This window comes from Xenopus laevis, chromosome 5S, assembly GCF_017654675.1.
Source record: "Xenopus laevis strain J_2021 chromosome 5S, Xenopus_laevis_v10.1, whole genome shotgun sequence".
Taxonomy (NCBI): Eukaryota; Metazoa; Chordata; class Amphibia; order Anura; family Pipidae; genus Xenopus; species Xenopus laevis.
In genome coordinates this window covers 1,451,960-1,467,152 of record NC_054380.1, presented here as the reverse complement: position 1 = coordinate 1,467,152, position 15,193 = coordinate 1,451,960, and the positions used below count along the sequence as shown (strand labels likewise).

Sequence of the window (15,193 nt, the reverse complement as noted above, 5' to 3'; positions counted from 1 at the left end):
ATTCTGCTGGAGCAGCACTATTAACTGATGTGTTTTGAAAAAAAAAAAAAAAAAAAAAAAAAAACGTTTTCCCATGACAGTATCCCTTTAAATACAGATCGTGTATGGGATAGGGACCCAAGAACGTAAGCTTTACTGGGGCACGGACATATGTAGGAAATTATGAAGAATAATTAGACAACTGGTGAATTTCTGAACAGAAGCCACGCACATACTTACATCAAGCTGAAAGGGAAAAAATATTATACTTAATAAAGCACAGTGAGCCAGAAACACTTTAAAAACCACGTGGGGTTTTCATTTAATGACTATTGCTAGGAATGATTTAGAACACTAGCCACAGATACAAAATGGATTCCAGTGTGACTTTGTGGCCATTGCTTGACAACATAAATAGCACTTGGTATGAAACTTAAAGAGAACTTTTCATTTTCTCGGGGGTTAAGTGCATTGTGGAATCTGTCACTAGTCATTCGCTGGACAGAAATTCAAATGCAGTTTCTTTTTCATCCTGAAGTTCTTTAGCGGTGATATCCATTTTCTCCCGGGAAAAGTCATTGATACACAGGCCTTCCACTATTTTCCAGGTCTTATTCTGTTCAAAGAATTCAGATTAGAAATGCTTTTTATTGTAACTAAAACAGTTTGGAATTGTAAGAATTCACACTAACATTTTGTATAATGAAGGACGAACATAACAAATGGAAAGCGCAACTAAATAAACGGACGCTCAGTAGAACTGCAGGAATCCAGTAAGTAAAAGGTAAAAAGAAGTGCCTTTATTGCAATAACAAAATGTTCTAAGCGTGTTAAAGATTAACTTATTCCTGGCCAGAATTTCTCGGCTGTATGGAACCCACACACAAAAACTGTATCTGCAGCAGCCAGCAACTTGCTTTGATGTATTGCTAGATTAAAGTGCAGCATTCATGGCTTGATTTTTAGTCCTGCGTATGACTGCAATGGAGTATTGTACAGTATGTGATCATTCCCAATGTCTTATCAATCTTGCAGTAAAGAACGGTCACAGTGGTGGTGGTGACCTTGATTAGTCTTTTCTCTAGCCCTAGCCACTAGGGATGTGCTGGTCAGGGAAAAAAACTCAACTTGACCCGAGCCTAACCTGCACAATACTGCCATTGTGGGACGTAGCCACATCTTCACGCTCCACATGCTAATTCTGAGTGCTCCTCTGGTTCCAGCGAGTGAATGTTAAGGAGCAGAGGAGGCATGTACTTCCCCAGTCTGACTCACGCGCAACCAACTGTAATGGTGCCTACATTTTTAAACCATACCTGCCTGACTAGTGGGTAAACTCATACGTCCATTAGGTTTTGGGTGAACCTGCACATCACCGCTAGCCAGCAATATAACATCTCTCTAATACGTACGAAGCTCAGATAGGTTAAACATATTACCTTGATGGTAAGAGGGAATGAATACATCAGGTCTTCAGGCACACCATAAGAGTTTCCATCCGAAATGACCCCCATGGAAACAAACTGCCCCTGAATACAAATGCAGATATTTTATTTAAATAAGTTGCAGATGGACAGATGTGGGTCCTCTATTACCGGTCACACCTTAAAATAGAAGAAACCTTTAAAAAATCCTATTTTCCTTTACATGTTGTCCCTTAATAAAAATGTATACAATTTTAATTGCAACTCAGTAGAGGCAAACATATGAAAATTCCAAACCTGAAATATACATTAGAGCAGGGGTCCCCAACCTTTTTTACTCGTGAGCCACATTTAAATGTAAAAAAGTTGGAGAGCAACACAAGCATGAAAAAGTCCATGGGGATGTCAAATAAGGGCTGTTATTGGCTGTTTGGTAGCCCCTATCTGGACTGGTAGCCTTCAGGAGTCTCTGTTTGGCAGTACACCTGTTTTTTATGCAACCAAAACTTGTCTCCAACCCTGGAATTTAAAAATAAGCACCTGCTTTGAGGCCACTGAGAGCAACAGCCAAGGGGTTGGAGAGCAACATGTTACTCACGAGCTACTGGTTGGGGACCACTGCATTAGAGTATAAAGAACAAGTGAAAAATGGTATCACTTACCTCTGGGGTTCCAAACCAGATATCCCTCACATGATCACAGATGGCTTTAGCAGCAGACATTGCACTGGACAACTTTCTGGCCTTAATAACAGCTGCTCCTCTTTGCTGCACAGTCTGAAAGGGAACGACAGGGTAAAAGAAGATGTTCTATTGCACAAACCTCAAGGCTACAGCTGTCCAGCTGCTGAGCTACAGTTCTCTGGGAGTTGCAGTTTTGCAGCAGTAGAGCTGCTGGTTGGACAGACAAATTACAGAAAACCCCTCATTTTAAGTTTCTTCACAAGACCAGAAAAAAAAAAAAAAGGTGCAAAATCCAAAGAATGTAAAAGCAGGGAAATGCATTACATGTATATATTATATATTATTTGCTAAAAACCCAATGACAAGTCTTGCATTTAGATTTGTTGAATGTTTTGTGGTGAAAAACAAGTGTTTTACTTACAGTGATAAATCCACCCTTTAGCCAGTCGTCATTCTTCACTGCTTCAAAGGCCCCAACGTCTTTTCCTTGAAGAGTTACAGACGCATGAGAAGCATCAGGATACTGAGTTGATGAGTGATTACCCCAAATAATTACGTTCTTTACATCATCAGATGCAACATTCAACTTCAGAGCAATCTATAAAGGACAAAAAACAAGAACACATTACACAAGCACTTGTTGACTGCATATGTACAGTTAGTAAGTTCTTGGGAACCAAAGCAAAGGCAGAAATCTCATAATAATCCCCCCTGACCTTCCAGTACATTGTGTGCCAGGTGAAATGTCACACTTCATTATATTCCACTAGGGATATCTGCACACACTGCACTCTGGGCAGGATAGTAATAAGATTAGTCATGTGAAGTTCCAGTACATAAAGCACTAAGTTAAAGCGAGTTATAAATGAATCACTGCATTCAGGGTCCTAATATAACACTGAAGGCGAAGCCAGTATAAAAGCCAGTTAAAGGGGTAGTAAACGTCTACGACATATTCTTTGCTACTTTTCAAGTGGCCTATTTTCTATTGTGTATATTTGCTTTTTACTTCTGCCTCAGTTCCAGCTTTCAAATAGGGGTCACTTGACTGTAGCAACAAAAGAAACTTGCTTTGTGGCTCTCCCCATCTTACACTGCAAGTCACAAAATGAAGATCAATAGCAAACAGTTTCAGAATTTCACGGTCTATATCAGGGGTCTCCAGGAAGTTAAGGAACAACACATGCATTAAAAAAAGATCCTGCGGATCCCAAATAAGGGCTCTGATTTGCTACTTTGTAGCCCATATGTGGACTAACAGCCTACAGGAGTCTCTGTTTGAAAGTACACCTGGTTTGTTTGGAACTAAAACTTGCCTCCAAGCCTGGAATTCAAACACAAGTACTGGTTTAAGGCCACTGGGAGCAACATCCAAGGGGTTGGGGAGCAACATGTTACTTGCGAGCCACAGGTTGGGGATCACTTTACTATAACATACAAATAGTTACATTAAAAAGTTAAAGGGGACCTTTTAAGGTGACACTTGTGGATTTAGTGACACTGGTGGAGCAACCAATAAACAATGTATTTCAGCAAATTCCATAGATTTCCTCATGTCAAGCATGATTTGACTAGGTCAGGTTTGAAAAGAAAAAAAACAAAAAACAAACATACTTGTGCTTTTGCTCGGTTGTGATCTAAACGTGTCAGACAGCTGAAGTTCTCTTTAGGGATAGATGGAGCAGACTTCAGTGCAGTCAGGCAGTTTGTATTTGCTGGATTCCCCACAACAATAACCTAAAACACAAAAACAATAGGTATTTATACCAACTGTGTAATTCTGCTTAAGTCCCTCTACTACTTCATATTTTGTTCTGTTAAAAAAGTTCAGTCTAAAGACCCAACACACTAGTTAAATACATACAAAATATATTAGTTATTCAAGGCCCAGATTGTGCAGGAACGTTTTGGTGCACCACTGCACCAAGCAGCCAACATAAGACCTGATATAGTGTTTGGTAGCTTTATAATGTAATGACATTAGGGATAATTTACTTACATAGGTTCTAATATATGCAAGTACCAGAAGCAACCAACCAACCAGATACTTGCTTTTAAATTTGTTGCTTGTAAGAGACCTTTTAAAACAAATTGCTCATTGGTTGATATTGCCAACTGAACGTGGGCAAATTTTTAGCTATGTGTTGTTTAATCTGCTTAATTGATATTTTATTTCTGTCCACTGAAGCAAGGGCATGGGGCACCATGCTGGATTAGTTTAGTTTCTGACAAAAGAATTACATGTGAACCTTGCAATTTGCACATTACACTGGTAAAAGTATACCAATAATTGGTAGTGTATATAATCAACCACAAATCTTTTTTCTCCAGTGAACCATAAGGGCCTATATAAGTGGCACGAGCTATACTTAGTAGGGATGCACAGAATCCAGGATTTGGCCTTTTTCAGCAGGTTTCGGATAAATCCTTCTGCCTGGCCGAACCAAATCTGAATCCTAAATTGCATATGCAGGGGAAGGGCCGGGAGGGAAATCGAGTGACTTTTTGTCACAATAGTAAAAAAATTTTTCCCACCCCTAATTCACATATGCAAATTAGGGTTCGGTATTCGGCCGAATCTTTCACAAAGGATTCGGGGTTTTTTTCCCGAATCCAAAATAGCGGATTGGGTGCATCACTAATAATTACAGATTACACCGTAAAACTGGAATCGCTTGGCCAGATTTTCTTCTTTTTCTGCAGCAGCAGAGATGTAGTTAATCACAGAACAAGTAAATGGCACAAGGCCATTGCATTCCGTAACCTCATGTTAATAAAATAATTTGGAAGCAAGCACCTTAACGCTCTTCTTGGAATACTTGTTCAGAGCTGCACCCTGAGATTTAAAGATCTTCACATTGGCTTTCAGCAAGTCTTTTCTTTCCATGCCCTCCCTCCTTGGCATAGAACCAACCAGAATGGCAACGTCCAAATCCTTGAAGGCCACGTCTTCCTTATCGGTAGCAATTACCTCTGTGAAAAGAAAAAAAATCTTATAAAGCCCTAAAACATTCCGAGCTAAATCTTTGGCAAGTTCTACTAGTTTCTTGAATAAAGGAAAACATATTGTGCCCCTGCTTCACACAGCAAAGTCATCATGTTAACTACTAGGAAACTTGTATTTTGTAAGGACTAACTTATTATGTGCCGCACTTTACTTCCTAGTTTAGGATTCCCTGCTACAATGTTTCTTGCTAGCACAAGTAAAACAGTCTGGTAGAAAGTGTTGCAATGAGAGTGAAAGGGACTGCTGATAATATATTTAGAAAATAAACTGGATTTTGTACCAGGCTGCCTAGCTTGTTAAAAGCCTTCTGTGTAAAAAATAAAAAAAGCTGCATTTGCTGCACTGTAAGAAGAAAACTGCTGCACAAACTAAAAATACATTTCATCAAAACTTGAATAAGTGGAGATTAATAAGCAGATATTCATTTAAACTGTTTTTTGACCTATGAGCAATTAACCTTTAAACCATCAGATAAACAGGGAATTAATGTGCCTTGAACTTTGCCTAGTAAAGCATTACCTGATTCCAAGATGAATTAAGAAAACACTATGTTAGAGGACATGGCGAGGTGCAGGAGGAATCACCAGCTTACATAGATCATTTCTTAGTTAAGGCCAAAAATAAAAACATGACCCCATACTTTATATTGTTTTCATCTATAATCTATCTAGAATTATCAAGAGGTGATTGCATAATAATTTATCCAATGCATGGTTTTGCTATCTTGATATACTGTCGCACACTCTGCTACCAGATACGGACTTGCTTAGAACCTTTGTTCTCATTCTTTTTACTACAGCCTTCTACTCTGTAATTGTCCTGTCAGTGTTACAATCTCTGACAAGAAGCGAATAGGTGCAAGGCAAGAAGATCAACAAATTATTTATTTAAAGGGATACTGTCATGGGAAACAATTTTTTTTTCAAAATGAATCAGTTAATAGTGCTGCTCCAGCAGAATTCTGCACTGAAATCCATTTCTCCAAAGAGCAAACAGATTTTTTTATATTCAATTTTGAAATCTGACATGGGGCTAGACATATTGTCAATTTCCCAGCTGCCCCGATTCATGTGACTTGTGCTCTGATAAACTTCAGTCACTCTTTTCTGCAAGTTGGAGTGATATCACTCCCCTCCCTTTCCCCCCCAGCAGCCTACCAACAGAACAATGGGAAGGTAACCAGATAGCAGCTCCCTAACACAAGATAACAGCTGCCTGGTAGATCTAAGAACAACACTCAATAGTAAAATCCAGGTCCCACTGAGACACATTCAGTTACATTGAGAAGGAAAAACAGCAGCCTGCCAGAAAGCATTTCTCTCCTAAAGTGCAGGCACAAGTCACATGACCAGGGGCAGCTGGGAAATTTACAAAATGTCTAGCCCCATGTCAGATTTCAAAATTGAATATAAAAAATCTGTTTGCTCTTTTGAGAAATGGATTTCAGTGCAGAATTCTGCTGGAGTAGCACTATTGACTGATGCGTTTTGAAAAAAACATGTTTTCTGATGACAGGAACCCTTTAACATAAAATAGTCTGCCTCATCAGATTCCTCCCTAATATTTGCTAGCCTTCCAAGCTAGACTTTTGCCTCTTGTTAATTGGTATAATACTTGCCTTTCAGCAGGGGCAAAGCACAGTCCTGCAGCTCCATCACCACACCTTCAAGTACAGTCATCATAGGGGTAATATCCAAAAGAACAAGTATAAGTGGCTGCAAAAAGAACAGTATAGTGAGGGCTCAGGGCAGCAGTCATAGAACCAAATAAATCATCAGTAAGAACATAAAGAAGAAGAAACCACATTCTTGTCTTCAAACCCCTCATATGTTATCTGGAAGCTATAATGAACATTTAATTAAGCAAGTATTTGCCTTTAAATTCAGTTTTAGTATGATGTAGAGTGCTATTTGAGATTTGCAGTTGGTCTTCATTTTTTATGATTGTTTAATTGTTTAGCACTTTTTAGCAGAATTTAAGTTTGCAGGTTGCTATGGTCCAAAATATCGTAGCAACCAGTTTGAATAAGAAACTGGAATAAAAATAGAAAGTAACAATTAAAGTGTAGCTTTACAGTTTACCGTATATACTCGAGTATAAGCCGACCCGAGTATAAGCCGAGGTACCTAATTTTACCTACGAAAACTGGGAAAACTTATTGACTCTAGTATAAGCCTAGACACAACTACAGCCCTGTCTCCCAGCAGCGCACATTCTGCCAAAGCGACCCCCCCATCGATCAACCGGACTTCTTTGCAAAGTTGATGGTGACAGAGAATTGCCAAACGGATTACTGTGTGCATTGTCCCACTACCATGTGCAGAGGGTGCTGTGTGATATTGCCATCACTGATAATCTTTCGTATAACCAACAGAGGGCACTGTGTGATATTGCAGTCACTGTTATTCTTTCATATAACCAACAGAGGGTGCTGTGTGATATTGCAGTCACTGTTGATCTTTCATATAACCAACAGATGGCGCTGTGTGATATTGCCATCACTGTTATTCTTTCATATAACCAACAGAGGGTGCTGTGTGATATTGCAGTCCCTGTTATGCTTTCATATAACCAACAGAGGGCGCACTGTTATTTTTTCATATAACCAACAGAGGTCATTGTGGGATATTGCAGTCTCTCCCTAAGTGAACTGTTGGTATAGGAATGATTAAAAGTGACTGCAATCTCAGCTACTCGGGTCGGGTACCGCTGACCCGAGTATAAGCCGAGGTAGACTATTTCAGCACATTTTGGATGCTGAAAAACTCTGCTTATACTCGGGTATATACGGTAATACAATTTTGGCTGTTGGGGTTAGTGATCCCCATTTGAAAGTTGGAAAAAAAAAAAAAATCAGAAAAGGAAAATAATCAATTCAATAAAAATTGAAGATCAACTGAAAAGTTGCTTAGAATTGGGCATTCTATAACGTGCAGTACTGCATTTCTAAAGGGATACTTGACAAGAAGCAGTTCTTGGCAGCGATTTCCATTGATTATTGTGGAGTGGCGGAAGACTTCTAGCGTTTTGACCCCCTCCCACATGGATATCCGACTGTGAGCTCTGCAGGGCAGGGACTAGTATATCTGGTTGAACATTACCTCTGTAGATCAATAGGAACAGCATCATTTCCCCCAGACAGAACTTCTAAACGAGAGAGTTTTATTTCCAATCATACTATTCTGAATGATTACCTGGTCTTTTCCAAAGACATCTCCTTTAGCAATACCAAAGAGCAAGGAGTAAGCAATCTGACCAGCAGCTCCGGTCACAAGGACTTTCACGGGTTCAGGCTGAAACACAAAGAAGGGAGAACAGAGTCAGCATTTTAGGTAGAAAAAAAAAAAACAACTGCATTCAGGCAGCTGCAAGAATATCTGCAAGAAACTGACCTACAAAACTAGGCTTTGTGGAGTATTACATCACTGTGAAAAACATGGCCAATGAAAATGTAACTGCCCCAATATGTACTTGTTTTTTTGTTTTACAGTGTTATAACCTACTGGATGAATGTATTTTAAGATCTCAAGGGGATGTTCATACGCCCTGCCGTTATTAAGTCCAAGCAAAGTGCCTCAATCCTTGTGCAGGGAACTGCTCAACCTTTGGTAGAATCTCCAATCCGTATTTGAAGCTAAGGGTATTTGGCATGCAGGTAATGTTGTGTGGATGAGAAATAAAAGAAAAAAAACAAATTTCTCTAAGCCTATAAGCTTTACAGGCAATAATATGGCACATTTGTGGGGAATTATCCCTCAGCAGTGGTTCCCAAATGGCCTACGTAGCGAGGCATGGAGCAAAAACAGGGGCTCAGTCTGATCACCACTTATGTGGAGATTTGAGGAGAATGACTATATGTGCCCAGCAAGATAAGCCTGAAAGCCCAACTTGATAGTCAGTTAGGGACAGATTTGGGGGGGGGGGGAACATATTTGCTCCTTTAGATATTCTTGGAACGATGGCTGAATGATCAATACACCAATGTTTCACTATTCCTCCAACCTAGTTATGAGCTAGAGAGAGCAAAGTCCAATGTGTCACAAGTAGATGAAAAGGTTTATCATTACAGAGAGTGAAAAGATTTTTAAACATGGCAGTCTATGGGAGATGGCCTTAATCCATAATTTGGAGCTTTCTGGATAATGGGTTTCTGGATAACGGATCCCATACTATACAATGAATGTGTGTGTGTGTGTGTGTGTGTGTGTGTGTGTGTGTGTGTGTGTGTGTGTGTGTGTGTGTGTGTGTGTGTGTGTGTGTATATATACACACACACATATATACACACACAAAATATATAGCAATACAGGGGGATACATGGAAATTCAAGAGTGATATGTCTCCTTTTATACTAAATGGCTTTATGTTAAAGGACATGTAAAACCCCCCCATACGAAAATGTAATCACTGACGAGCCTCTTTAAAATATCTAAATACCTGCCACTTTGGTTGTTGTAAGTTCAATAGTAAGGCTGCAGCATCCCCTTAACTTAGGATTCCTTCTCCTCCTCTAACCCACTCTGCCCCCTCCCTCAGGAATTTGCTTTGGCTGTTGGCTCATGAGCATGCTCAGTTGTTCTCAACTCAGATTAATAAACACACCCTCCAGTCAAGCAGCCAATGAAGAGATGACATTGCTGGTTCTCCATAGAAACTCTTCTCTAGCTGTCTGCTCCTATTTTTAAATCCTAACCCCTCTCCTGAGCTCAGAGTAACTATTACAGTGCTCAATCCAAGCAGGACTTATCTTAGTAAATTCTGCATGTGTTAGCCTGCATGCTTTAATTGCATGAACTTTACATTGCATATGTGCTGTTTGCAGATATAAATGCACTGATGATGTGTCAGAAGGAAAATGACCCCCGGGTGAAAGCCGCTTTTTGTTTTAGGGAAATGTAATGATGCAGGCAAACAGAGGGGATGTATGCAACACCTGTATTTAACCCATTCCCTGACATAATATGCTGACCCCGTTCTCAGTCCACAAGCATTACTAAGCTACCAGTTACTGTTCTCTTACATTGGATTCCCTTTGTTATTTAATCCAAACTCTATTTATGTATGTAAAATACTGTGCCCGATTTCAGGATACTCAATGACAGCAGCTAATGTTTTTTAGCAACTCACAGTCATAACTACAATACAGTTCATCCATAATCTACCGTACAGACCAAAGCCCATATAGTTTAATGCACATTTTGTCAAGGGGAGCTTTATTAATCGTATGCGGTATACACCATAGCACATTATGTAATAGGGTGGCTGGGAGTTTTAGTTCAATAACTTTCGGAGGGTCTTGGCAGTACTGCTAAGCCTACAAACCCCAACAAAACAAAGTTCTAGATAGCTGGCTTAACTGTAAGACATGCTTTATAGAAATCAGTATATTGGCCAGCAGATGATATCTCTAAATGAAAGGGAAGAAGCGTCAGCCTTGAGATGTATCACAACATGCAAGTTTCTCTTACTGAAGCTTGAGTGTTCCTCACAACCCAAGTGTAGATGTGACACAAGTGCAACGGAACTTACAAAAAGAAGAGTTTCTTCTGAATCACCTTTGCCCAAAGGCTCACATGAACCCCTTTATCCCCCGGCACAAAAGGCACAGGTGGGGGCAATAGTCTTCACACCCCCTACCCCTTTTCCCAATCACCTGCAGCTGAAGCTTTCACGGGGAGAGGACACCAATGACCTCCGTACAGTACAAGTCAATACTCTAGGCCGGGTTCAGGGGAGAATGATGGCTACACATCTCCCCCCTAGACTAGTGCAAACCCGGAGGTATTGCCCCAATCCAAAAAGTTTAAAAAAAAAAGTGCTTAAAGAAATAAAAAAATTCATAAAAGGGGTGTCCTGCGCGGAATTTCTAAGACCCAGACCACGCAACCCACAGCCCGTATATTTACCCACTTTGGTCCGCTACCCAACCCGGACCCACAACTGCTTTATCTGCAACTCCACCCGCAACCCACCGAACACCATCAAACAGGAAGTGATGGTGCTGCAAACTGGAAGGGACGTCATCAAAAGTAGGCAGCGACAGACTTGTAAAACTTTAAAAGGAGTAAAATATAGACAATATTACATAAGATAAGAAATTTAGATGAGACCTGCAACCCCCCGGTATACACACACCTGAAAACCTTCCCCTCATTCCGCAGGGTGCCTGCTTTTTTTGTGGGTAACCGACCCACTGCAGGACTCCCCCAGCCTATTGGCCGGATTATGAAGTTTTTTAGCCCCCATCTAAAGACTGGGGGCATAAGAGCATAAGAGTGCCACTGCCCATGATCACCAGTGCAATTCAGGCACCTCCGGTTTGCAAGGCCTGAGCACAAAGCTCAATTACATGCCAGCCTTTAGCCAGAGGATAAAGTACCTCTCTGTCCCTCAATGGAGGATTCACTCCTGAGCTGGGATGCCCCCCACCAACCCACTCATCAGCACAGACAATGCACTTGATCTAAGCCAAAAGGCAGAGAAGCCATTATATTATTATATATATTATAGCATCAAGTTGTAAGTAAGGAAAATATGGATCCCCATTATGCCCTTTCATACTCCAAAGCTTCTTTCCACAGTAAAGTCTTTAAATGGAGTGGTTCACCTTAAAGGTAACTTTTAGTATGACATAGAATGGCCAATTCGAAGCAATTTTTCAATTGGTCTTAATTATTTTTTATTATAGTTATTTGCCTTTTGACTCTTCTGTCACGGACGCCATCTAAAAAGCAAGTACTCTGTACAAATGTATTGTTATTGCTACTTTTTAATTACTCCTCCAGGCCCTCTCCTATTCATATTCCAGTCTCTTATTCAAATCAGTGCATGGTTGCTAGGGGAAATTGAACCCTAGCAACCAGATTACTGAAACTGCAAACTGTAGAGCTGCTGAATAAAAAGATAAATAACCCAAAAACCTTAAATAATAAAAAATGAAAACCAACTGCAAATTGACTTAGAATATCCCTCTCTACATCATACTAAAAGTGAATTCAAAGTTTAACAACCCCTTTTAGGGAGATAAGCAGAGAACCTGACACGGTTAGGGTGAGACGGGCTAAAAAGGAGCCAAATAGACATTCAGCATAAAATCTTCTGAAAACAGAAGAAATGTATTTGCCTTGTGCCTTAATACAGGTATGGGATCAGTTATCGGTAACCAATTATCCAGAAAGCTCCAAATTATGAAAAGGCTGTCTCCCATAGACTCCATTATAATCAAATACCGTATATACTCAAGTATAAGCCGTCCAGAGTATAAGCCGAGGTACCTAATTTTACCTCCAAAAACTGGGAAAGCTTATTGACTCGAGCATAAGCCGAGGGTGAGAAATGCAGCAGCTTCTGGTAAATTTCAATCAAAAAATTGAGGGTTTCTGCTCCCATTGGAGGTGCCGGCGTCTCGTTTTTGGATGCCGGTGAATATTCTTGGAGACTATTCTTGGACGCTGGCGAATATTCTTGGACGCCGGCGACTATTCTTAGACACCGGCGACTATTCTTAGACACCGGCGACCGTTTTTGCGCTTGACCCGAGTATAAGCCGAGGTAGAGTTTTTCAGCATATTTTGGGGGCTGAAAAACTCGGCTTATACTCGAGTATATATGGTAATCCAAATTTTAAAAAAACATTTCCCTTTTTTCTGTAATAATAAAACAGTAGCTTGTACTTGATCCCAACTAAGATATAATTAATCCTTATTGGAGGCTATTGGCTTTATTCAATGTTTCCATGATTCTCTAGTAGATTTAGGGCAGAGACACACACATTCAGATTCAGGGAGATTTAATCGCTCTCTTCTTCTGGGCCACTAATCTCCCCGAACTGCCGGACTTGGAGCACTTTGTATTCCGAAGTCGTGAAGTTCCCTTGTGAGGTGGTTCGGGGAGATTAGTCGCGCGAAGAAGAGGAAATTTGTCGCTGGGCGACTAATCTCCTTGAATCTGAGTGTGTGTCTCTGCCCTTAAGGTATCAAGATCAAAATTACAGAAAGATCCATTATCCGGAAAATCCCAGGTCCCGTACCTGTACCAAAAATGAGATCTAAACCCGTAAACAAAATGCGCATCCTGAAAGAAAATGTAGTTCTTGGCAACTTTCCAAAACAGATTACAAAATGTAAACGGTTTTTAACGTTATTTGTAAACATATCTCTTCCTGCACTGCGGGTTCTCGCTCTTGGAACAGCCTTGAATGTTGATTCATTGGTCTGGTAATGAATGAGCTGCTTCTGCTGAATTTCAAAAGTCACAACCCTCAAGGCTCAGAATAGAAAGGGACAGAAAGCAATTTCAGTATTTATAGATAAAACTCCATTGGAAGCTTGTAATGAACGCACATTGAAAAGCCATATTTTCTTACATTAGGTGAAACATTCTGCTATTTACATCTTTAAAATGAGGGAAATGAAGCAATTTTTGGGTCACACAAATCTGAATGAATTTGTGTGCAGCGATTGGTTAAGGAACACAGCCTTAAAGGGGCGGCGTGTCAGATTTAGCCTGTGGCATGAATGTAAGTTATGGCCTCATTTATAATTGGCACCTAAAGTATAAGCTGCCAACCCTTAGCCTCAGGGAAGTGAAAATTTAACTACAATTAGGGTTGCCGCCTTCTCTGGAAAAAAATATTTATATAAATATAAAATATTTTTTTTTTCCTTATTAATAACATTCATCAACCATCATTTTTACAGGCCAAGTGGCAACCCAAACCCTACAATTCATTATTTTCTTTCAAAAAAGTTAAAGGGCTGGTTCACCTTTAAAGGGGTTGTTTGCCTTTGAGATGACTGTCAGTAGGATGTACAGAGGGATATTCTATGACAGTTTGCAATTGGTTTAATTTTTTTTTTGTGGATATTGAGTTATTTAGCTTTTTATTCAGCAGCCCTTCAATCTGCATTTTAAGCAATCTGGTAACTAGGGTCCAAATTCCCCTAGCAACCAGGCATTGATTTGAATAAGAGACTGGAATATGAATAGGAGAGGCCTGAATAGAAGGATCAGTAATAAAAAGTAGCAATACATGTGTAGCCTTACAGAGCTTTTGCTTTTTAGAAGGGTCAGCGACCCCCATTTGAAAGCTGGAAAGAGTCAGAAGAAAAAGGCAAATAATTATAAAAAATAAACAATGAAAACCAATTGAAAAGTTGCTTAAAATTGGCCGTTCTATAACATAATAAAAGTTAACTTAAAGGTGAACCATCCCTGTAAGTTAACTTTTAGTGTTATAGAACAGACAATTTTAAGCAACTTTTCAACTGGTCTTCATAATTTTTTTTAAATATATATATATTTTTTTTTCATTTGCCTTCTTCCTCTGACACTTTCCAGTTTTCAAATGGGGGTCACTGACCCCATCTAAAACACAAATGCTCTGTAAGGCTACACATTTATTGTTACTACTACTTTTATTCTATTCAGGCCTCTCCTATTCATATTCAAGTCTCTTATTTAAGTCAATGCATGGTTGCTAGGGGAATTTGGACCCTAGCAACCAGATGGCTGAAATTACAAACTGGAGAGCTGCTGAATAAAAAACGAAATAAGTCAAAAACCACAAATAATAAAAAATGAAAACCAATTACAAGTTGTCTCAGAATATCCCTCTCTACATCCTACTGAGAGTTAATTTAAAGGGGAACAACCCTATTAAAGCCTTTACCAAATGAAGGAAAACTTATTAAACAAAAGAAAAGGCATTTGCACTGGTCACTAGGCCCCCTGTTATAGATGCGCTAAAAGACAAGACTTGGGCTAAAAAGGAAGAAAAGTGATTATAAAGATCAGTCATGAGGTGGCAAATCACTGGGACTAATTAACCGCACACACAATATCACTCAGATAATGGCGGGAGACTGTACGACACGACTATAAATACAGACACAAAGTGATATAAAAAGTCATACGAACCATTTTGCTTGGGAAGCGTGACAAGTGCAGATGATAATGACCGGCCTCAAGCTGCGCTGCTGCAAACTGTCTCTGTCAGACTGACTGCGGTCACCTCTACGCCCCTTTCAACTGCTGCTGCCGCAAGGACACGCGTCACGTAAACTCCGCCCAAAGCACGCGGTGAGAAGGTTTCGTAGTCC

At 39.9% G+C, this 15,193-nt stretch overlaps 1 protein-coding gene across 2 annotated transcripts; it reads right to left on the bottom strand.

Annotated features, from left to right (window-relative positions):
- Positions 1-273: 273 nt before the first annotated feature.
- Positions 274-15,152, bottom strand: mdh1.S (malate dehydrogenase 1 S homeolog). Of its 2 annotated transcripts, none has more exons than NM_001089866.2 (9): positions 15,012-15,152; positions 8,288-8,386; positions 6,712-6,808; positions 4,884-5,059; positions 3,701-3,823; positions 2,508-2,684; positions 2,066-2,179; positions 1,419-1,508; positions 274-595 (listed from the first exon to the last, which is right to left on the bottom strand). In NM_001089866.2, exons 1-9 carry the CDS (start codon positions 15,012-15,014, stop codon positions 470-472), a joined length of 1,005 nt encoding a protein of 334 aa, NP_001083335.1. In that variant the 5' UTR covers positions 15,015-15,152; the 3' UTR covers positions 274-469. Both variants share the same exon structure in this region, with proteins under 2 accessions (NP_001083335.1, NP_001303824.1).
- Between the last annotated feature and the right edge of the window lie 41 nt (positions 15,153-15,193).